The following is a 25,327-nucleotide window of genomic DNA, read 5'->3' as shown; positions in this document are numbered from 1 at the left end:
AAATACTCTTCTCTATCTGGCGACCTGTCCAGGGTGTCCCCCGCCTTTCGCCCAATGTTAGCTGGGATAGGCTCCAGCGCCCCACGACCCTGTACACAGGATAAGCGGTTGACGATGGATGGATGGACTCTTCTCTGTGTAATGTAGTACATGTAATAGCTTTTAATTTGATCATAAATACCATAAAGCTGATTTTTGCATTGACAAAACAGCACAAACAACAGCTGAAAATCATTTGAAAAAATGTTATCCGTGATTTACTCAACAGGTTCCACTGTGTGAGTAGGCTAATATTGAAATCATTGACCACTAATGCATATTTTTAGGTGATGTTATAATTTTTCAGTCACTAAACATTTTGATAATTAAGAAAAAAAAAGGATTACAGGTCAAACACTTATTTGTTTCCAAAGTGTTAGCAATTGAGTAATTTAGCTGTTCGCCTTTATGTGGCAAGCTGTGATAGTTTTAATTCTGTCACACTTGGTCTCTGAGGGTTAAAGAGATTAAAGGCATAGTTCACCTAAAAATCTCTGATCATTTACTCACCCTTATCAAAGTTGTGTATGACTTTCTTTCTTTCTTTCTTCTGCAGAACACAAATGAAGATTTTTAGAAGAATATTTCAGCTCTGTTGTTCCACACAATGCAAGTGAATGGTGTCCGCAGTCTCATTGGCGATCATGATTTCAGGCTCGATTACACTTCCTAGCACCATCTAGAGCAATATGCATCAAGCACTAGAAAGTCTTGAAATCACGATCGCCAAGGAGACTGCTGATGTCAACATTTATAGTTAAAAAGAAGTTATAGTTTGGTTTATCACCCAAAACTGATAATATCACTTCAAAAGACATGGATTACAACACAAGATTATTTTACAAGGATTATTTTTATGCAGCCTTAATATGCTTTTTGGAGCTTCAAAGTTTTGTTCACCATTCACTTGCACTGTGTGGAAAAACAGAGCTGAGATATTCTTCTAAAAATATTTGTTTGTGTTCAGCAGAACAAAGAAAGTCGTACACATCTGGGGTGGCATGAGTGTAAGAAAACGATTTTTGGGTGAACAATAAATAGTCCTGAACCACTTTTTAGCCAAGGTTGAATAGATAACAACAAAATGCAGGAAATTCATGTTATAAATAGTGGTTGTGTTAATAGGGTTGGTTTGGTTTGGTTTAACTGTATGTGCATGAGCATTGATTCTCACATGGCAGGTGCATCCAAACGACGCTGTGTTATAGCGCTCTCTTGTGGCCAAATATACTCGGTGTTATGGTGTAATCTTGTTAAAAGCGCGTCTCTAAAATAGAACGTGTAATAAATGTTACTGATTTTACGACAATGTTCATGGCGATGAAAAGGACTATTATGCAAAACACTGCTCGATTTTATTTATGTCAAGATTTAATAACGGCCGAACAGCACGCAAAACTACTGAGATGTCAAGATAACAACATATTACATGTAAAAACTATTCATTCTTTGCCAATTTCATTTAATGTGGCGTTTTAAAGCAAAATCTAAGAGCGTATTAGAGACTAAATCTAAATGACATATGTAAGTTTTAAAGTACACTTACCAGTTATCTTTGCAACTGATTCAATATCGATGCTGGAGCGAGGATTCATCCATCCAATTTAGGATCAGAGGCCGTAAAAATGAATGCAATAAGGGAATATTGTAAAATCTCCATTAGAAATGCGTCTTTTCATATAAACAGTAAATTCATCAGACGCTATCCAAACGACAAGTAACAGTGAAAAATGACCTATGACACGCGGGTTTATCTCATTGTCATCCAATAAGATTCAAGTACATGGAAGATTGACAGTCGGGATTGGTGACGCGTTTTGGCAGAGGAATCAATCCTAAACGGGTACCCTGTTGGTGTATCACATGTGGTTTTAGATTATCTTTCTGACATATATTCTTAGTTTTATTCTATCAATTGACCTGGAGTAAGAAACATTTGAAAAAACAAACAAACAAAAACAATTGTCAACACAAAAGATACTAGATAATTCCAATAAATCTCCACTTTCACTTTCTTATTTTATTTTTGCTTATTCACATTCTTTGTGCATATCACTACCTACTGGGCAGGAAGGAGAATTTATAGTAAAAAAGTACTTAAATATTGATCTGTTTCTCACCCACATCTATCATATCACTTCTGAAGAGATGGATTTAACCACTGGAGTTTTATGGATTACTTTTATGCTGCCTTTATGTGATTTTTGGACTTTCAAAGTTCTGGCCACCATTCACTTGCCTACAGAGCAGAAATGTTCTTCTATCAATCATCATTTGTGTACAGCAGAAGAAAGTCACACACATTTGGGATGGCATGAGAGAATTTTCATTTTTGGGTGAACTGTTCTTTAACTGTTCTGCATTGAATATAACAATGTATCAATAAAATATCAATTATTGTGAAAAATGGCCATTAGTAAGCGTGTGCATTAGGAAGCCAAAGCCTTGATTGCTTACAAATAATTTTAATTGAAACAACTCTTGCTGAGACAGCTGATGATTAATTTGACAACCTGTTCTAATCTGAACATGCTAACACAATCTCTTTATTGAACACTATTAGTTTAAAGGAGAAAAAAATACTAAAGGCAATAAGCCTGTAATGTTTTTGTGCTGACATTAAATAAAACAAGGCAACTTGTTGAATTTTATTATTTATATGTATTCTTTATTACAGAAACGATCCTGTACATGCACAATAATTATCAGTGAAATAACAAAACCCTTAATTGACATAGCTGGAGTTCCTAAAATAAGTCAGTTCTTGAGATATTTAGTATTATATCAATTTGCAATGATATTTTAACCCATTTTCCAGTTAAACACAGTGTCTAGTTACTCGGTTATACAGCAGACAGCAACATCATGACTGAGGTTTAAGGCTTAAATACATTGGTCATTTAAAACAGCAGTGCAAATAAATTTTAGAAAGGCAATATACCAGTGATAATTTACTATCAAAGAACAATCAGTTGTAATAAGCTGCAGTATTACTGGTGCTTCAGGATTTGTACAGTTAGACAGAACAGAAGCAGTCAACTGGTTCTAAATGGAAGCCTTGTCTACCTTTCACTGTTTTAAATTGATTAAAGACATGATGTCATTATGGAATGGTTGTAATCTGAAAAACAATATCATCCTATCTTTCATTTAAGAACAATTACACAGTCTATCAATGTGACTTAGACATTCAAGTTTCACTTTATCGTTCAACCAAAGCCAGGTCTTTGTCAAATGTACAGCATTAATAAAATACAGCATTACTGTAATGATTACTTAAATTAAATGTTTAAAACAAAAAGGCCACACACCAGAGGTATAGCAAAATATCAACAAAGTTTTCTATAGCATTAGACTAATAAGTCAATGGAAAACTCTGATCCATAATAATCCATAAGTGAAAAGTGTTGAACATTTGTACATTTCAACAACCATCACCAGTGTTTTGCTATCTAAGTTATTCCCCATAATTATGCATATTTGTACAGAAAGGCCCATTTAAGGTACTTTAGACAGGCACAGAACAAATAATAGGCACAGCAGACATTCAGGTCCACCGAATTTGGAAAAATAAAGTAAAATGTGCACGAGTTTGTGCATATAATGAGCCAGTACCAAAAACATATTTCAATATACAGTAAATGACAGCGAACTGTGAAGTATACATTAACCTTTGGGTGATACAGTTTGATTGGTTGCAATATGTTTGGAACAAAGCAGAAGCACAATTTAAAACATCATTTGAGGTATATTTAGGTTCTTAGGTTAACTATAGGAACTTTCTAAATGCGATGCAGGCAAAGAGTGATCAAAATGTCAGATAACATTAAAGGCATGATTATATTCATAAACTTCATACAAAGATATTATGCCATAATCTCTCTGCAGAGAATGGTAAAATCAACCCCACCAATGAAATGAATTTATTTTCTATCATAAGAATGTTAGGTTGCTTTCCTCACTCAGGATCAGACACTAGAGCAATACAGACATTCTAGAAAGTTTTAGAACAGACTTTGAATAATTTTCTGTCAACAAGCAAACCCATGATGCTTAAACACAGAGAAGCATTTCTTATAATAAAGCAGTCTTAATTGCACTTAAAACCCATGTCCACTCAGTCTTTCTTCAGCTCTGATGATTGGTACTGGTTAACAGGTCCGGGAGTGGTGGACAGCTCTTGGTCCACCGGAAGAGTCACAGAAGCCACACTGTCATTGTTCTCAAGTGCCCCGTAGGAAAATGAGCCGTTATAATCAGGCTGCACAGCCCAGCCTTTGTTGTGAATGGTTGGAACACCTTTGATGACAGTAAAAACATAAAGCATTTAATCAAAAAGTTTGTATCATTATTTGTTTGGCAAGAAAATAGAAACTAAATTTGGGCCGTCACATGGCACAACTGTAATTGCTCAGTTGATCTTGATCCAGACTGCAGCAAGCCATTTCTGTTCACATACCACAAAGCTGGCTTTAGTTCCGTTCAAATAGTGGGTCTCATTTCTAGTAATTGGTTGGATTTGGCATACTTTAACCAGGAAAACTTCTCCCGAAAACGAATGTGTTCTTACCCTCGTTCTAAGAAGGTAATTTGCATAGAACATGCCCAAACCATCTCCATAAGAGCTTTTAGCACCACCGTTGCAAATGTGTAAAGAAAGATGCTGCTGAAAAACCATCACACCATAAAACAGAGCAGTACAGCAAAACAATTTAGAAAGATTTTATAATATGTATCTCTACAGACGTTGGATAAACTGAAGGTGCACTTGGAGCGCTGCTTATGCAGGAGTGCTACTTATGCAGGAGCACTGCTGAGGCTGCAGAGGGCCTAACATCTGTGTACCAGACCAGGCTATATTTTTTTCAGTCTTTAACTGTCCAGTTTTGGTGAGCCACTGCCCATTGCTGCCTCAGTTTTCTGTTCTGGGCTGACATAAGTGGAACCCGACGTGGTCTTCTATTGTTGTACTGTTGTAGACCATTGGCCTCAAGGTTTGACATGTTGTGCATTCTAAGATGCTATTCTGCTCACTACAATTGTACGGAGTGGTTATCTGAGTTACAGTAGCCTTTCTGTCAGCTCGAACTAGTCTGGCCATTCTCTGTTGACCTCTCTCCTCAACAAGGCGATTCGTTCTGCAGAACTGCCGCTCACTGGATGTTTTTTGTTGTTGGCACTATTCTGAGAAAACTCTAGAGACTTTTGTGCATGAAAATTCCAGGAGATCAGCAGTTACATAAATACTCAAACAAGCCCATCTGATACAAACAATCATGCCACGGTCGAAATCACTGAGATCACATTGTTCCCCATTCTGATGGTTAATGTGAACATGAACTGAAGCTCATGACCCGTATCTGCATGATTTTATGCATTGCACTGCTGCCACACAATTGGCTGATTAGATAATCGTATGAATAAGTAGTTGTACAGGTGCTCCTAATAAAGTGCTCAGTGAGTGTTTACACAAGAGTGCATAATTTAATTAATTTCGTGTTTATAAGGACACCAGGAGTGTGTCATTTTTGTGTACAGATTCAATTGGTCCTACATTTTTCATAAATTTAGAATAAATGTTATTGTTGTAATGTAATAAGTTATTGTTAAATCCAGATTTCTGCGTAAAAACATTAGCACGCTGATTTTACACAAACATTTGGCCATACGCACGTGTGTGTGAAGGAGACCCAGTGTTTCCCTTTCAAATCTTGACAGAATATTTTCACCCATAATTTGTCCTACTAAGCTAAGCCTGTATGATTTTCTTTCTTCTGTGCAAGAAAAAAAGATGTTGTGCAAAACGTCCAAGCTGCTTTTCCATACAACAAAGGTAGGCAGTGACCAGCAGCTGTCAAAATTTTAAAGCTACCGCAGACGGAAAGATTTTCATTTAATAACAACATTTTCTTTTAGCCCATTCCTCACACAAAGCAATCATATGGCTTCAGAGGCCTTGGAATATAGCATATAGCAGAAGTCAGTTTTAAGAATATTTTTTGACCCCCTTTCCACCTGGTATTGCGATGCATCTTGGGAGCTCGATCACAAGTGGTCAGGTGAGACACATCGCTGTTTAAACCTGGTCACTTAACTATGTCTTCTGTTAACATGCAAGAAGAATTATCAGTTATTTTCGCAGATTACCAGTATGAAAGGAGCTTCAGGTGTTCGTGCTTTTCAAGTTCTACTGTTTGTGTAAAAAAAATTCCGATCGGACGGATATTTCATTTTAAAGCCGCCCATTACCGGCAAAGCTTAAACTATTGTTTTAGGGGACCTGGGAAGCTCAGCGAGAATTGACGCTGAATACCACCACCCCTGAAGTCCAGGGTGTGCTGAGTGACTCCAGCCAGGTCTCCTAAGCAACCAAATTGGCCCGGTTACTAGGGAGGGTAGAGTCACATGGGCTAACCTCCTTGTGGTCACGATTAGTGGTTCTCGCTCTCAATGAGGTGTGTGGAAAGTTGTGCGTGGATCGCGAGAGTAGCATAAGCCTCCATATGCTGCGAGTTTCCGCAGTGACATGCACAATGAGCCACATGATAAGATGCGCAAATTTACTGTCTCAGAGGAGAGGCAACTGAGACTTGTCCTCTGCCATCCGGATTGAGGTGAGTAACCGCGCCAGTAAATAGTAGGAATTCAGCATTCCAAATTGGGGAGAAAAGGGGATACAATTAATAATAATAAAAAAACCTCTTTGTTTTAGCACAGATGATTGGCAGGTGAAGAACGCATACAGGACGGATCTGGTCACATGTATTTTTGACCACATTCACGTGTTTTTAGTGATCAAATCACAAAACATTTTAGACCCCCATTTAGTCCTGTATTTAGGGCTGACTACATGTGATCGGATCACCCAAAACACTTCTTAATACCAGATGGAAACAGGTCTTTGTCCTTCTTTGAGCTAGACAATCATTGATCACTGTCTGTATTTACTGTATGGACAAAATAGCTTGGGCATTCTGCAACACATGTACATTTGTTTTCCACAGTAAAAAAAATAATTAATAAGTGACGACAAAATTCTTATTGTTAGGTGTTTCCTTAAAAAGAAAGCTGTCAAGTTTACAGTATACACACCTTTCGCCATGTCCATGGTGACATACGGTTCAAAGGCTTTAACCTTCCTCTTGTTTTTGGTAATTAGGAACACCCCAAGAAAGCACACAGCACATCTGAGAAACATTACAAACAAAAACAGATTCATACAGTGAGGAAAATAAGTATTTGAACACCCTGCTATTTTGCAAGTTCTCCCACTTAGAAATCATGGAGGGGTCTGAAATTGTCATCGTAGGTGCATGTCCACTGTGAGAGACATAATCTAAAAAAAACAAATCCAGAAATCACAATGTATGATTTTTTTACTATTTATTTGTATGATACAGCTGCAAATAAGTATTTGAACACCTGAGAAAATCAATGTTAATATTTGGTACAGTAGCCTTTGTTTGCAATTACAGAGGTCAAACGTTCCCTGTAGTTTTTCACCAGGTTTGCACACACTGCAGGAGGGATTTTGGCCCACTCCTCCACACAGATCTTCTCTAGATCAGTTAGGTTTCTGGGCTGTCGCTGAGAAACACAGAGTTTGAGCTCCCTCCAAAGATTCTCTATTGGGTTTAGGTCTGGAGACTGGCTAGGCCACGCCAGAACCTTGATATGCTTCTTACAGAGCCACTCCTTGGTTATCCTGGCTGTCTGCTTCGGGTCATTGTCATGTTGGAAGACCCAGCCTCGACCCATCTTCAATGCTCTAACTGAGGGAAGGAGGTTGTTCCCCAAAATCTCGCAATACATGGCCCCGGTCATCCTCTCCTTAATACAGTGCAGTCAGCCCTGTCCCATGTGCAGAAAAACACCCCCAAAGCATGATGCTACCACCCCCATGCTTCACAGTAGGGATGGTGTTCTTGGGATGGTACTCATCATTCTTCTTCCTCCAAACACGGTTAGTGGAATTATGACCAAAAAGTTCTATTTTGGTCTCATCTGACCACATGACTTTCTCCCATGACTCCTCTGGATCATCCAAATGGTCATTGGCAAACTTAAGACAGGCCTTGACATGTGCTGGTTTAAGCAGGGGAACCTTCCGTGCCATGCATGATTTCAAACCATGACGTCTTAGTGTATTACCAACAGTAACCTTGGAAACGGTGGTCCCAGCTCTTTTCAGGTCATTGACCAGCTCCTCCCGTGTAGTTCTGGGCTGATTTCTCACCTTTCTTAGTATCATTGAGACCCCACGAGGTGAGATCTTTCACGGAGCCCCAGTCCGAGGGAGATTGACAGTCATGTTTAGCTTCTTCCATTTTCTAATGATTGCTCCAACAGTGGACCTTTTTTCACCAAGCTGCTTGGCAATTTCTCCGTAGCCCTTTCCAGCCTTGTGGAGCTGTACAATTTTGTCTCTAGTGTCTTTTGACAGCTCTTTGGTCTTGGCCATGTTAGTAGTTGGATTCTTACTGATTGTATGGGGTGGACAGGTGTCTTTATGCAGCTATCGACCTCAAACAGGTGCATCTAATTTAGGATAATAAATGGAGTGGAGGTGGACATTTTAAAGGCAGACTAACAGGTCTTTGAGGGTCAGAATTTTTAGATTATGTCTCTCACAGTGGACATGCACCTACGATGACAATTTCAGACCCCTCCATGATTTCCAAGTGGGAGAACTTGCAAAATAGCAGGGTGTTCAAATACTTATTTTCCTCACTGTAACAGCTCACCACTAGTCTATATTAGTCACTGCTACTGCTGAGGAAACATCTGTGGAATGTCATGGCCAAACAGTTTTCTTTCTAGCACAGAGGTGTTACATAATGAGTGATTAAACTTTGTTGTACTGTATGACAAACTAAATAATGTAAACGTGCATTTAAGTTATACAAGTGTTACTTGGAATGCATCAGAAGACCTACCCCAAGAGAAACATGCAAATGTGCAGGACGTCTTCATGATTAAACTCCTCGTAAAATACGGCTCCTTTTTTAATAGAAACAGGATGAGAATGAGACAATATTTGACAACTAACATTCCACTGGAATGATGACTTGGAAACTCTGTTGACTTAACAAGGTAGAGAGAAAAATATACCTGCCACAATTGCAAACGTTGTTGAGAAAATGTAATTCACGCAGGCGATGAGAGATGAATCATACAAGTGAGATGCCTGTGCTAAAAATCTACAAAAAAGACAAGTCAAGTCAGACATCAACATATACCTCACCAAAATTGAAACATCATATGAAATGTTTTTGACACCGTTCAAAAAACAGCAGCCACTAATATGGAAGAACTTACGATGCTTGGAATACGACAGTAGCCACCATGCAGACGAACATGACATAGAATATGGGGTATTCGAGCTGTAGAGGACCTAAGATGCTGAGCACGATCATCCCTGAAACTGCCTTCACTGTGATTACTGTCACTGAACCTAAAGGGCAAAGATCAAGGATAACTGCTGTAAAGACAACACAAATGAATTCTGATCCATTTTAACTACAGTACTTCAGATTCCTTTATCTACTTTGCGAAACAAGCACTAATTGTGAAGGACACACAAAGGGCTTTACAAACAATGGCTGTTGTTGTTATTAGCCTACCAAGTAATGCCACCAGCAGCAGAATAAGGATAAGGTAGTTTGCGTTCTGCTGTTTGTAGAAATACAGCGCCAGACAGAAAGTAATGATCTCCAGAAGCTGAAAAAAAAACAACACAAATTTACTGCTGAAAATCTAGCCGTGAAGAAAAGCCTGGCAGTATGTTTTCTTTTGTCAATATTGTTTTTTTTTAATTCTGCACTGTAAAACAAAAATGTTTTCTTTAAAATGTTGGTTTAATACTTGTCATCTTTAATAATATATTTACACAATAACGTATTTGATCTACTACATGAGGGTGGGTGCATTACCAAGAATAAGAGGAAGGGCCAGCCGATAACATGTTGTACTATGTTTTCCGCATTCAGCTTTTCATGAGAGTTGGGCCCAAATGTCACAAACAGGTAAGTACCGCCCGCCGTCAAGGCACAGCCCAGAAAAGTCAAAATGTAGCGTTCTGCAAAACCCAAGAGACATTGAGAAATCGCTGCTGTAAAAGTTAGCCCTGTTTCTAAGTTTGCGCTGATTTACAACTTTAATATCATTCAGCATTAAATGTTTAATCAATACAATAAATAACATTTGTAGTTACATGTTGCTTAGCAACACATGGCCTCAGTCATTTGAATAAATAGCTGTAGGAAATGCAGCTGGTGCATCAATGGCAGTGTTAATGTTGCAAGTTGTGCAACAGTAAGCAATTTGCATGATTTCTCAGCATGATGTTTCGTTTGATTGACATTCATTGCGAGAAAGACAAGCAGAACTCACTCAAAAATTCCTGAGCCTTCCATTTTTCCCGCAAAAACAGGAAACCTAAGATGGAGCTTGCTGTGAAGATCAAAAAACAAAAAACAACCTTTTGGGTCATACCACAAAACAAATAAAACATCCATGCAAACAAAACATGTCATATAAAAACCAAAACATTAACATTTTTGATTAAAATGAAAATGAATGTATAAGAAACAGTGTATATCTCAGGCTCTTTTGCCTTCATGGCTGCACGATTATATCAAAAATAATAATGGTTGATTATTTCAATTAATAGAGTTTATATTAATATACTTATTTGGGGTGGATGAACTGCAAGACATATTCTTTATAATGGTTACATTAGCACCGCTGCAAACTGTGTTCCTGAATGACTTTATTGCCGTTTTATATATCAGTAAATCAAGACTATTTTATATTGGCCCTAAAGCTGTTATTCAATTAAAAAAAAAATAATCATACACAGATGTGAGCAACGGACATGTCTCTGATTGATTAAAATGATCAACAACAGCAAAATATTATGTTAAATAGGAAATTAAATGGACTGCGATAATTGACACTTTTGACAATTAGTTAATTGTGATTAATTGTGCAGCCATACTTCATGAGATCATTTTCAATTATCCTGTTTTGTAACAATTTTTTTTTTTATTCAAGTACAAAATTATGAATTTACTTTCCAAATTAATATGTTCAAAACAAAGTTCTATAATAATAATTATACTAAAATTAGCAAAATGCTGTTAAAATAGTTTAGATGGAGTATAACATATCAGCTTATCAAAACTATTTAATGTCAAATTCCCAACATACAGTATGAATTTAAAATGAAGACCCAGCATTACAGGTTATAAATACGTACATATGACAGACACTGCATTAAGTGGAGCAATGAGAGAGAGAGGAGCAAATGCATAGGACACAAACAGAGCGCCCTCCCCCAGAACCATCAGCATCAGGCCAGACCACCATGTCTTGGTGTGGTAGTACTGCCTCGGGTCTTTATTCCCTGCTAACGCCACATGACTTTGTTTCTGCAAAAAGAATACATCAGTGTCATGATGCATGTTTCTCTTTCACACATTCCTAAAAATAAACCAGCTCCCTTTGATACCATAACAACATCTGTGTAATAAAACAAGGTTAATCTCATGTGATGATAATATATAAATAAATAAATGCAGTTCACTTTCACCTGAAAGTGCATAACCAGAACACACCCTGAACCAAAATATAATTATGAATGCAGGTTGCACACACTCACCTGAATACTCACAGAGATACTGACCAACAGGTTTCCAAAGATAGCCAACAATGTGCCAATGAGGTTTTCCTGTGAGCAAATAATAAAGACAAAAGGTAAACATTAGTCATAAACCACCAAATTTAACTAATTGATTAAAGGAATATTTGCTGTACACAAATGAAGATGGATAGAAGAATATATCAGCTCAGTAGTGCCATATAATGCAAGTGAACAGTGGCCAGAAATGTGAAGGTCTATAAAGTATATAAAGGCAGCATACAAGTAACCCATAAGAATCCAGTGATTAAATCCATATCCTCAGAAGCAATAGAAGTATAGGTGAGAAACAGATCAATATTTAAGTCCCTTTTCACTATAAGTTCTCCCCCATGCCCAGTAGGTGGCGATATGCACAAAGAATGCAATTGCAAAAAACAAAAGAAGAAGAATGTGAAAGTGGCTATTTATTTAAAAAAAAGGACATATTGATCTGGAAATATTTATATTTTTCTCACCCACATCTATAATATGGCTTCTGAAGAGATGGATTTAAACACTGCAGTCTAATGGATTGCTTTTATGAGTTTTTTTGGCCACCATTCACTTGCATTGTATGGACCTAAAGAGCTGAGATATTCTTCTAAAAATCATCGTTTGTGTTCACCAGAAGAAAGTCACACACATCTGGGATGGGCATGAAAGTGAGATTTCCTTTTTGGGTGAACTATTCCTTTAGCATCATCAATGGAACAAAATACTATATTTTGAATAGTCCTACTGTGGGTCTGTTACACGCAGGATAATTTATTTTATCTATTCATCAATTTAACTATTAATTTACCATAAAAATTAGACTACAGTCGTCCGGACATTATTTATAGGTGTCATTATTTAGAAAGAAACGCTAAAACCAAACTATTTATGGACGGAATAAATAAAAACATTCGTTCTGAGCTTGCTCGGAAACAGTCGGTTTAATATAAAGATCAGTTCTTTAAAAAAAACAAGATTGGTATTATTGATATTTTATTTTTAACATCACGTCATGGACTCACGGTGTAGGAGTCGTCCGTAACACCGGCCTCTCGTGCCATTCTCACTCCGTACATCTTTACAGCAGATCACAGTCTCCGTAAACGCGCATCACCGTGCTCGGTCCAGTCGGGACATCTAAAGTCAACTCTACTTTTCTCTGTTTTGGCTGCGGCTTGCGTGGATCGCCATTTTCGAAAACGCGTTCCTTCCGGGTACATCTGTCAAATGATTTGACGTGGTACGCAGGATCAGCTTGACGTTTAGTTGTCTTGACAAAAAAAGTGAACCTAGTAAAATCTCGCGAGAGTCGTAAATGTGCTGTTAATAAGGTAAGAGTTAGGGTTACATTTAGGGTAGGGTTAAGGCTATGAAAGGTTTAGGAGTAGGAGTATATGTAGGGTTTCTCTGAAAAAAAAAAAACCACAAAAAAAAACCACACACACACAAAAAAAAAAAACAGTAAACGGTTTATATGGATTGTCCTGTGTGACTCTCGCGACACTTTACCCATAACAAGGGTTCACTTCTAGACACTGCTGTACTGATATGAGATACGCGAATGGGATTGTGTTCGTCATTTAATAGCCACAGCCAGGCAGTGACGATTTTATTGCTCCTTTCTGATTTGCCTTGTCTCTTTGACGACTTTTTATTTTAAAATTGACAGTCATTATTAGGAAAGGTTAATGTGATTTTTTTTTTTTTTTACATTTTAGCCTATTTATGCCTATTATTGATATTTGTGATTATAATTATGATGAAGATTATGATGTTGATGATGCTGATGGCAATACGTTGATAAAGCCTTCGAACCAACACATACAAATAAAATAGTAGTTAAAAAGTCTTGTAAACACAATTTTGAGGCTTTGAATCTATTTTAGACAGTAGATGGCACCAATGCTTTGTCAGTCACCGATTTAGAATCCAAAATGAATTCCAAATTAAATATAGGCTACATGAACTTAAAATGTGCTGAGACGTCATGGTTTAGCTGTTGTACCACAAAACATGGCAGGATCCTCGTATTTTGACATTGAGTTGACATGATCAGATCCTACAAGATCTCGAACTGCCAGTGCACATGTTTAATGAACTGGAGAAAATGCTGAATTTATTGCTGCAATCATTTCAAACAATAAGCCACATCGTACAGTAACCAAGTAGCTGTTTAGAGCCATTGAATTCTTTTTCAGTTTTTCAATTCACAATTTTCAGGACTAATGCGGATACACTGCAGACCTGTGGTTGATGTAATTATAGTTACGTTGAAAATAGATTCTGACCTTGTCTGAGACATGAGCTAAGGCTCTGACGGTTAGATCATTAATTGTATTTTCTTGGAACAGCTGAAATGACGCATATTCTATTCTGTTGTTTCAGATCTCTTTAAGGGTCAACTGAGGTGCATTCTTCTTACATTGAAATGACAAAACATTTTTTACCCACTAGTGACAGATAAAACACTGCAGACAATGAGGAAATGTACATGGTTCACGGTGCGATTGACATGAAACAGATCTGTGACCTTTCGCCATTTCGTAAAGCATCTGTAGTCATTTCTTCTTTCACAGATATGAGGTACGCCCGTTGTCACAATATTTACTGATCTAATGAAATGTGTCATTCCTGCGTGTGTGTTGATATTTCAGCGGGTGTGGTGTGGAAGGTATTTGCAGAAAATTATCCCTAAAATCATTTAATTAAAGGGATAGTTCACCCAAAAATGAAAATTCCTTCATTATTTACGTACCCTCATGCCATCATGATGTGTATTACTTTATTTCTTCTGCTGAACACAAAGATTTTCAGAAGAATATCTCAGCTCTTCCATACAATGCAAGTGAATGGTGACCAGAACCCCAAAAGCTCCAAAAAGGAGATAAAGTCAGCATAAAAGTAATCCATAAGATTCCAGTCCAGAGTGCTTTTTGAGTTCATACACATCTGGGATGGCATGAGGGTGAGCAAATGATACGATTATTTTCCTTTTCCTAAATTACTCACAATCAATAGTATACTAATAGACAATATACTGAATGAAATGTTTGGCCAATTGATGTGTAAAACATTTTTCATAAATTCAAAATGACTGATGATAGTGATTCACAAATTGATTGTCACTACAATCTCCTTCTTGCAGATGGCAAATGTGTAACTCATTTAATCTCAATCAAGATCTCAATATCAAAAGTAATATTTTCAATTCACATGTTTTATAATCAGCACAAGAATGTTTCAAAACATTGGAAAGATGCCACAGTGTAAATGCATAAGACTCCGGAATGCCCTGTTGTGATATTTCAAACCTAATTAAAAATGACGAATAAACCTTTTCTCTCTGTGGTGACACATGCCCTCTCACTGACACCTCCCGGAAGTCAGGGAACATTATTTTCCTTAAGGCCTGTCCTCAGGAGAGAATCAACACTCTAGAAGGAATGGTGCCACTAACTAGGAGTTTCTGGGTAAGGTAATCTTTGACAGCTAAGCTTCTTAAATGTAAATTTTTGTACAGCAAATGTTACTGAACACAAATGTCACAAAACAAATTCTTTGAAAATCCTTGTGTCAATCACAATATTGTAGATGAGATTTATTGGAATTGTTATGTAGTTTTTCCACTTTTCTCCCTAAAATGTTACTGGGAGTTCATGCTGTAAACTGAGCTCACCTTACAAAGACATACACATAGACCACTTGATGCCTGTTAAACCCTTGCAAATCATATAATACTTTGATAAGGGCATCATTCTTCTGAGTAGATGTAGAGGCATGCCAGGAAATTGCTGATTGCTGTCACTGACAAAAAAAATCCCCCTAAAAGGACTTTTAATATGCAAAACTCTGAAGTTCAGATATTCACCAGAGGCACATTCATTTGCGGAATTAAATCAGGCTTAAACTAAAATGTAATAAAAACCTATATTTTTTTGTTTAATTCCATTCAGCCTAAAGTAGTAGTCATTTCGTTTGCTACACATCCAGGTTTTTCACATCTAGAATTTGTATGATTACAAACAAACCCACACAAATTCATACAATTTCACCAGCTCGTACGAATTTGAACAACTTCTCATGAGATCGAGTTGGTAATATGGGTTTGGAACAACATGAAGGTGAGTAACTGATGACAGAATTTTCATATTTGAATGAACTATTCGTTTAAGCAAGTTTGGGAAATACCAGAAAAAGTTCTCTCCCCTTAATTTCCTGAAACTCTTGATCCTTTTACCTATAAACATACTACTGTAATTTAGAGCTTAAGACTTAATGACTATTGCTGACTCAATAGCTATTTCGAAAGGCTACTGGAAGAAATCCTTACATTGCTGCAAATTTGGTTGCTTGATTGGTGCACACTACCGTTAGCTTCAGAATAATTTCTGAATTAATTTGTTCATTCATGTACTACTTCTGTAATAATACAGATTCCCTTTAAGCTAACTAATCAAAGTAATCATGTAGCAATAACTCACACCTCTTGTGGATTTACCTTGCAACTGTAAATTATCTGCAAAAAAATAAATAAAAAATCTCAAACATTCTTCATGACCACAGCGTTCTGTCTGTGGCTTTATGTTCTATTAGTCACATTTTTATACATCACTTTCAGACCAAACTTAAAAGAATTAAAGCATACGGTACATTTGAGTAAATCTTTGACTAAACATTTGACCATCCAGATTTCAGTGACACTGAGAGGGAATGATTTCACCATTTTTTTTAAATGTGTGTTTCTCCAAAAGGGTTTGGCTTGTGAAGACCTGTAGTAGTGACTATTTAGATTATCCAATGCCTGAACATATCTTTATCTCTTTTTCATCATTATTTGAGAATAACAGGTTTATTTCTCAGAGTATATAATTCATATAAATTGAAGTTCACCAGAATGTGTCTCATAGAAAATAAAAATAACAAAATATATCTCAATAAAGTCACTGTTGTTTTTCCTATACAGCAGATTAGATGAAATCAAACAGAAAAGAAAGATGCAAATAGAAAGATGGCGTGCAGTCCACATAATTGAATAGCTCAATATCAACAATATTATAGTATGTGTCTAATTTTATTTCTTCTAAAAAGAATTGTTAACACTTTACAATAAAGTTTCATTTGTCAACATTGACAACATTGACCTATTTAAAAAAAATATATATATATTTATATATATATATATATATATATATATATATATATATATATATATATATATATATATATATATATATAAATAAAAATCACATACATTTAAAACTAAACATCTCTCTCCACTTCTCCTCCCCGAGAGACCTCCAAATATGGCAAATAGCTGACCCATTTTCCAATAACAATTCGTCTATATGACATTTCTTCGAATGCTGCCACCCTGCCAATCTCAATGCACCATTCTTGAAATGAACCTCCATCCCCTAAGGATGACCTGCCTGCTGATCATAACACTGGCTAGGACCCAATTTTGTATATATTTATCCCCTATATTAATGAATGCCCCATCGCCTAAAATACAGAGTCTGGGGAAAAATGAAATATGAGTGTCCAATCCGTCACACATAAAACTCTGAACCCTCAACCAAAAAGCTTGGATTTTAACACACCACCAAAAAACATGGGTTTTGTTCCCATCATCTGATTGGCATCGCCAGCAGGTGGGTGTGTCTTTAGGATCAAGCCTATACAATCAAGAGGGGGTTCAATAGAATCAATGTAAAATCTTAACACCCTTGCATCTCTTCATGTAGACGTTATGTTTTTTTTAGTAACCTAGCCCATGCTCCCTCCTCCAATACCAAGTTTAAATCTTTCTCCCATAATCTCTTGAGAGAAGTTGAAACTCCATCTCCCAGACTGAATTAGCAGAGAGTAATACACTGATGCTTCATGACCTTTTCCAAAAGCAGTAATCACCACTCCCAAGAGTATCTGCCGCTTTAGGGGGGTGTATGCTACTCCCAAAAATAGTACAAAGTAGGTGGTGCAGCTGTAAATACCTAAAAAATTTAGACCTGCCATTTAGGGCTTCAGGTCAACTGGGAAAAGAGCAAGCTCACCCGGTTCAGAGCATCTCTTTTCTTGGCATGGAGTTAGACTCAGTCTCAAAGACAGCGTGCCTCACCAACATTCAGTGCTCAGGTGCCTCGCTCTCTTCGAGACTGGCACAGCGGTTCCTCTAAAACAATTCCAGAGACTCCTGGGGCATATGGCATCCTCAGCCGTGGTCGCGCCGCTCAGGTTGATGCATATGAGACTGCTTCAGCACTGGATTCAGACTCGAGTCCCAAGATGGGCATGGCGCCGCGGCACATACTGTGTGATAATCACCCCCTCCTGCCATCAGACTTTCAACCCTTGGACAGACCTCTGTTTTCTGCAGACCGGAGTCCCCCTACAGCAGGTGTCCAGATGCGAGTTCTCTCAACAGGGTTGGGGCGCCATGTGCAATGGGCAAGCTGCCGCTGGCTCCTGGAAAGGGCCCCGGCTGCGTTGGCACATCAACTGCCTAGAGTTGCTGGCTGTACTCATTGCCCTGCGGAGGTTCTTCCCGCTGACTCGGGGCAAGCATGTCTTGATCCGTTTAGAGAGCACCGCGAAGGTAGCATACATAAATCACCAAGGTGCCGTGTGCTCTCGTCATATGTCACAACTCGCCCATCATCTCCTCCTTTGGAGTCAGCCGTGACTCAGGTCGCTGCACGCCACTCATATCCCTGGCAACTGCAACACGATGGCGGACGTACTGTCGCAACAGGTCTCACCCAGCGGAGAGTGGAGGCTCCACTCCCAGGTGGTCCAGCTGATTTGGGGCCGATTCGGCTGGGCACAGGTAGATCTCTTTGCCTCCAAGAACAACACTCACTACCCGCTCTGGTACTGCCCGACAGAAGCCCCACTCGGGATAGATGCATTGGCACACAGCTGGCCCTGGGGGCTGCGAAAGTATGCATTTATCCCAGTGAGCCTTCTTGCACTGGTACTCTGCAAGATCAGGGAGGACAAGGAAAAGGTCACCTTGGTGGCTCCTTATTGGCCCAACCGGACCTGGTTCTCGGATCTCCTGCTCCTTGCGACAGCACCTCTCTGGAAAATCCCCCTGAGGAAAGACCTTCTTTCTCAGGGACGGGGCACCCTCTGGCACCCGTGCCCAGACATCTGGAACCTCCACATCTGGCCCCTGGATGGGACTTGTAAGATCTGAGTGATCTACCACCTGCAGTCGTAGACACGATCAACCAAACCAGAGGTCCCTCCACCAGGCAACTTAACGCCCTGAATTGGCTTTTATTGAGTATAAAGCACTGACCGAAATACGCATCTGTCATCTGGTGTTCTTCAGCATCGGGATGAACACCAGATGACAGATGCGTATTTCGGTCAGTGCTTTTATTCCTGCAGGAGAGGCTGGAGGGGAGGCTGCCCCCCCCCCCACCTTGAAGGTGTATGTAGCCGCTATCGCGGCCCACCAATGTGCAGTGGACAGCAAGTCTTTGGGTAAGCACGACTTGATTATCAGGTTCCTTAGAGGTCCCCGGAGACTGAACCCTCCCCGGCCAAGCCTGTTCCCCTCCTGGAATCTCTCAGCGGTCCTGTCAGGCCTTCAGAGACCCCCCCCTTTGAGCCACTTGACTCAGTTGAGCTCAAGGCCCTCTCCCTGAAGACGGCCCTCCTGATAGCTCTAAGCTCCATCAAGAGGGTTGGGGACCTGCAAGCGTTCTCTGTCAGCGACACCTGCCTGGAGTTCAGTCCGGCACATACTCACGTTATCCTGAGGCCGCGATTGGGCTACGTGCCCAAGGTTCCTATGACCCCCTTCAGGGATCAGGTTGTGAACCTGCAAGCGCTGCCCCGGGAGGAGGCAGACCCAGCCCTTTTGTTGCTGTGTCCAGTATGTGCTTTGCGTATCTATTTGGACCGCACGCAGAGCTTTAGATGTTCTGAGCAGCTCTTTGTCTGCTTTGGTGGATGGCGGAAAGGGAACGCTGTCTCCAAACAGAGGTTAGCTCACTGGGTCGTTGACGCCATCTCACTGGCTTGCCAGACCCAGGCCGTGCATTCCCTCTTCAGGCAACGCCCTGTGATGTTTTTTCCGTGGTATGTTCCCCCTGGCGGACCCTCGTCTCCCTTGGGCAGTCCCACTGCCCCCTGTCACCGTGCTTGTAGAGCCCCTCCCTCATCAGGCAGGACCTACCACTGCGCTGCTCCCACGTATGGCTTCACAACCCACGTGGTGTATGTGCCACATGTCACCTCCCCTAGTCTGGGCAGGATGTGGCCTTCACAGGATCTTTTCCCCCTGAAAGAATAGGATTGGGAAAGACCGCCTTCCCCAATGCATTTCATAGTGCTAAGATAGCCCGAGCCGATTCACACTCTATGCAAGGGACATAGAGAGAGAAAAGGCCGCGGCTGCCGGGCTTGCTCCCATGCTTGTCATGTAGCACCTGCTCCCCCCTCAGGGGTGCTGGGAACCAAAGGTCTGTATATGACATATTTTTTGGGGGCGTTGGGGAGGGTTACGTACAGCCGGTACAGTTGCCTCTAGCATGCAGCAGCATGCTTGTACCTGTGTGAGCAGTTCACGTAACATGGTCTAGTGCATGACACTTTTGAATGGGACCCCTTGTTTCACTTAATTCAACACAACATCGAGTGAGTGACAGAAGGGGAATGTCACGGTTACTGTTGTAACCTTGGTTCCCTGAGGGAAGGAACGAGAAGTTGTGTCCCTTCTGCCACGACACTATATCTACCACTGTAAATGGCCATACCTTATTCATGTCTCCTCAGTGCAAAAACATGACTGACAGATGCATGCCCGCTTCCCTTTATACCCGTATGTCCGGGGGCGGGACATGCAAATTCAGTTTTTCATTGGCCTTTTCTCAAGTTCAGAGGTACGTGAGGCTCCCAAGGAAGACCCCTTGTGTCACTTAATTCGACACAACGTGTCATTCCCTCCCTCAGGGAACGGAGGTTACAACAGTAACCATGATGTTTATATCATTAACTGTAACTGTAAATGGTAGTGAACCGCAAAATATCCAGGCGGTATACGATCAATTTCTGGCAACCACAGCTGCCGGTATCTTCCTGTAAATTTAACTTAATTATTTACAATGTTTTATTCTTAATTACTAGCATCAAATAGATTAATAAATGCTGGAAAACATATTTGTTTTATTGTAAGTTCATGATATCTAATGCATTATCTATTATTAATGAATAGAACCTTATTGTAAAGTGTTACCAAAGAATTAAGGAGAATCTACATCTCCTGAGGTAAAGAAATGTAACTTTGCTTTCATATAATGTTCTGTAATGTTTCATCAGATTAATCAGTCATGTCTTTCTATGACAAATAGATTTATTAATCTATTTGTGACTACATGCAATTGCCAATGTTACAATACTAAACTTTAGAGATACTTGGCAAAATTTGTCAGCATTGTTACCGATGCATTTAACAGACACTCTAATCAGAATAGAAATTATGCATCACACAGATACAGCAGATAAACATCCTAGCAGGGGAATAACAGATACACAAACATGGCTTGTATTTCACTAATCTTCCATCTATTTTACGATATTTCTTAGTGCAGAGGGCACAGAGTGCCTTATGATCCCTCATATGCTACTGACACTGTTTTGTGTGCATGCGCGTGCGCATGTGTGCATACTATGGGGTTCATTCAGAGTAGCTGACAAACCTGTTGTCTGCAAAATCCTCCCTCTAATAAGTCAACCATTTCTATTGCTTTGTTGTGAATTTTCCTTTATTGATGCTACCTGCATGCTCATGCCTAAATGGCACTTTAGTTCACTAAAATAACTTTCTCTTTCGAGTTCACAAAACTGAAACCTTTTAAGTAATCAGATTTTTATTTTATTTAATTTTTTTATATAATGAAATTGTCTTTTTACATTTAAAGGAATTAAATTTAACAGAAAATGGTCTGGGTCATTTATATTTTCCAGCTTGCTTTGCATGGTACTGGACAGGGAGAGAAAGGCTGAGATCTATATTGCATACTACCCATTCTACTCGTACTACTTCTGCCATATTTGTCTATGGCAGAAATAGTAAGTGTAGTAGTATGATATTCCGATCTCAGTGTAAATGTTCAAATTAAATGTTATATAATGTGTATAATTGTGCAAGATGAATGTAAAGGTGGCGATTTAGTGTTCACTGTTTTGTTGTGTTATTTTGAAGAGTTTATGTTATGTTTAAATTTTTGGGGTTACCATTATGGTGAAGAGTGGAGCTTGAGCTTAGGTTGTGGACATGTACAAAATAAACATGTTATACATAAAGTAGCTCATTAAGCAAATTAAAGAAAAGCGTAAAAAATGTGATGTGATTGATTGCTTCAAATTTCTTTTAGTTCTGCTAATTTATTAGGGATTACAGTGTGCATTGAATCAACTTTCAGTTTTTAAAAATCTTTTATTTTATTTGTTTGCTTGTTTCTGTTTTAAAATTGTATATAATCTATGTTGAAATCTTACTACTTCTCTGACATATGTAGATAGCTGCTGAATACAGTGGGGTAAAATAGTCTGTAACCACTAGTGACATTTTCTTTAGGTATTGGTATTTCCCCTTTTGCTTTAATGAACTCTTGATGATCCATGTTACTGCAGGCTTCAATAAAACTGAATTTGTGACCTTAAAGTAGTGCATTAAGTATTTCTTAATGCACTTAAAGTAATAAGAATTATTTTGTTGTAAATGTATATGTGTTCTTAGATTGGCCATAGTGGAATAACATGATAATGCAGATTTATTAGCAAGAATCAGTGGATTTCTGTTTGTGTGTTCAGTTAATCTGTTTTTATTTAAAATTATGCTTCATGTTTCCTGTCTTAGACCTTATGGGGCCATGAAAATGAGCCTCTTAACTCCAGATGTACTGTCTTCTCCCTTCATTTCACCTATTCTTTCTTGTACTGTGTGGGTGACTTCCTTTAAAATCCCCTCTAGCACCCAAATGTAAGATACAGACCAAAGGCAATACAAATCTTCTGACAAACATGTTTCGGAATTACAAAAATGAACTCCATCCCCTTATTCATTATGCAGGTATGCATGAACGTTAGTGTTTGCAGCAGTGATGAAGAAGACGACAGTAGCTGCCTTATGTCACTTTTTTATTGCCTTCCCATTTTGTTCCGGAAGTGGGTTTCTGGCGATACCTGATTTTTTTGCAATGGAATGAAGGTTCGTTAGAGGGTTGTAGTCGGGTAGGCTTTTCCTAAAACCTCCGCAGGTTCAGACTTGTCTTGGTACGCAGTCTAAAGTTATTTAAACATTGATCCAAGAGACAACAATATCAATGACACCTCAGTCCAGATTTGAGTGCAGCCATGAGGGAGAAATGAAGCATAGCATGACTGTGACTTGTTTAATCAAAATAACAGTCAATTGAAGATAACAGGGTGTAACCATACCTTCTTCATGTGTCACTATAATTAAATTGTACTCATGACAAGAATGTAAAAGTTTTGTAAAACCTTGTGTTCACAAAGAATTAGGTGACAAAAAAGGTCAATCTTTTGATTGAGATCAGTAGACTGCTCATGTAAGATCTGTAAATCCTGAGATTCCTTGCTTCATATGTGCCACACAGTAATTCTTTCATTTGGTAGTTGGATGCTGCATGCAGAAGTCTGCGGAAATATAATGTGCTGCATTTATATGAAATTCCCCTGTTGTGTTTTTTGGTCTATATTGCTACTAACTGTAAGCAAATATGGGGCTTCTTTAAGCAGAAATTGTTCCACTGTGCTGGTTTAGGATGCTTTTCATTGCAGTAATTCTCTGATCTGTCTGTGTACAATACTTGTGTCCTGCAGTGTTTGAGCCACAGACTTTTACATGGGATTGTTACTGTTTTAGATAGCACTGGGTGAATATGGGGCAGCAGATATTATCACGTTTAATTGCATATGCCTTCTTTGCACATTCTGTAGATGTTGAGCTCAAGGTAAACATTTATATTTAAGATTTAAATCTAGATCAATAAATCAATATTTAACAGTTATATTTATATTTAAGATTTATATCTTGATTTAACAGTTATATTTATATTTAAGATTTATGTCTAGATCTAACAGTTATATTTATATTTAAGATTTATATCTAGATCTAACAGTTATATTTATATTTAAGATTTATATCTAGATTTAATAAGTTATATTTATATTTGACATTTATATCTAGATCTAATAAGTTATATTTATATTTGAGATTTATATCTAGATTTAATAAGTTATATTTATATTTGAGATTTATATCTAGATTTAACAGTTATATTTATATTTAAGATTTATATCTAGATCTATCAGTTATATTTACATTTATGATTTATCTCTAGATCTAACAGTTATATTTATATTTAAGATTTATATCTAGATCTAAAATTTATATTTATATTTGAGATTTATATCTAGATTTAATAAGTTATATTTATATTTAAGATTTATATCTAGATTTAACAGTTATATTTCTATTTAAGATTTATATCTAGATCTAACAGTTATATTTATATTTGAGATTTATATCTAGATCTAACAGTTATATTTATATTTGAGATTTATATCTAGATCTAACAGTTATATTTATATTTGAGATTTATATCTAGATCTAACAGTTATATTTATATTTAAGATTTATATCTAGATCTATCAGTTATATTTATATTTGATATTTATATCTAGATCTAACAGTTATATTTATATTTGATATTTATATCTAGATCTAACAGTTATATTTATATTTAAGATTTATATCTAGATCTAACAGTTATATTTATATTTGATATTTATATCTAGATCTAACAGTTATATTTATATTTGATATTTATATCTAGATCTAACAGTTATATTTATATTTAAGATTTATATCTAGATCTATCAGTTATATTTATATTTGATATTTATATCTAGATCTAACAGTTATATTTATATTTAAGATTTATATCTAGATCTAACAGTTATATTTATATTTAAGATTTATATCTAGATCTAACAGTTATATTTATATTTAAGATTTATATCTAGATCTAAAAGTTATATTTAAATTTAAGATTTATATCTAGATCTATCAGTTATATTTATATTTGATATTTATATCTAGATCTAAAAGTTATATTTAAATTTAAGATTTATATCTAGATTTAATAAGTTATATTTATATTTAAGATTTATATCTAGATCTAACAGTTATATTTATATTTAAGATTTATATCTAGATTTAATAAGTTATATTTATATTTAAGATTTATATCTAGCTCTAACAGTTATATTTATATTTAAGGTTTATATCTAGATCTATCAGTTATATTTATATTTGAGATTTATATCTAGATCTAAAAGTTATATTTATATTTGAGATTTATATCTAGATTTAATAAGTTATATTTATATTTAAGATTTATATCTAGATTTAATAAGTTATATTTATATTTAAGATTTATATCTAGATCTAACAGTTATATTTATATTTGAGATTTATATCTAGATTTAATAAGTTATATTTATATTTAAGATTTATATCGAGATCTAACCGTTATATTTATATTTAAGATTTATATCTAGATTTAATAA

The 25,327-nt window shown here is 37.3% G+C and overlaps 2 protein-coding genes across 2 annotated transcripts in view; both read right to left on the bottom strand.

Moving 5' to 3' along the window:
- LOC127656598 (calcipressin-3-like) overlaps positions 1–1,732 on the bottom strand; it is a 58,295-nt gene extending 56,563 nt beyond the window's left edge. The window contains exon 1 of the mRNA XM_052144987.1: positions 1,586–1,732. The gene's annotated coding sequence lies outside the window, so the exon portion shown is untranslated. The remainder of the gene's footprint in view (positions 1–1,585) is intronic.
- Positions 1,733–2,704: 972 nt separating this feature from the next.
- LOC127657360 (NIPA-like protein 3) lies at positions 2,705–12,963 on the bottom strand. Its single transcript, XM_052146109.1, has 11 exons — positions 12,739–12,963; positions 11,702–11,770; positions 11,300–11,471; positions 10,432–10,491; positions 9,972–10,117; positions 9,663–9,759; positions 9,358–9,493; positions 9,151–9,239; positions 8,976–9,039; positions 7,132–7,226; positions 2,705–4,338 (listed from the first exon to the last, which is right to left on the bottom strand). Exons 1-11 carry the CDS (start codon positions 12,790–12,792, stop codon positions 4,157–4,159), a joined length of 1,164 nt encoding a protein of 387 aa, XP_052002069.1. The 5' UTR covers positions 12,793–12,963; the 3' UTR covers positions 2,705–4,156.
- Between the last annotated feature and the right edge of the window lie 12,364 nt (positions 12,964–25,327).

This window comes from Xyrauchen texanus, chromosome 16 (assembly GCF_025860055.1).
Source record: "Xyrauchen texanus isolate HMW12.3.18 chromosome 16, RBS_HiC_50CHRs, whole genome shotgun sequence".
Lineage (NCBI taxonomy): Eukaryota > Metazoa > Chordata > Actinopteri > Cypriniformes > Catostomidae > Xyrauchen > Xyrauchen texanus.
Note: the sequence above shows the minus strand (reverse complement) of the source record. Positions and strands in the feature narration are given on the sequence as shown.

What these genes read in the sequence shown, in the direction of transcription:
- LOC127657360 (XM_052146109.1), bottom strand. Translation starts at nt 12,792, where the DNA reads ATGTACGGAGTGAGAATGGCACGAGAGGCCGGTGTTACGGACGACTCC. An exon ending in GTATCTCTGTGAGTATTCAG is followed by an intron (nt 11,472 to 11,701) that starts GTGAGTGTGTGC and finishes TTCTTTTTGCAG; the next exon opens with AAACAAAGTCATGTGGCGTT. An exon ending in GGCCCTTCCTCTTATTCTTG is followed by an intron (nt 9,760 to 9,971) that starts GTAATGCACCCA and finishes TTTTTTTTTCAG; the next exon opens with CTTCTGGAGATCATTACTTT.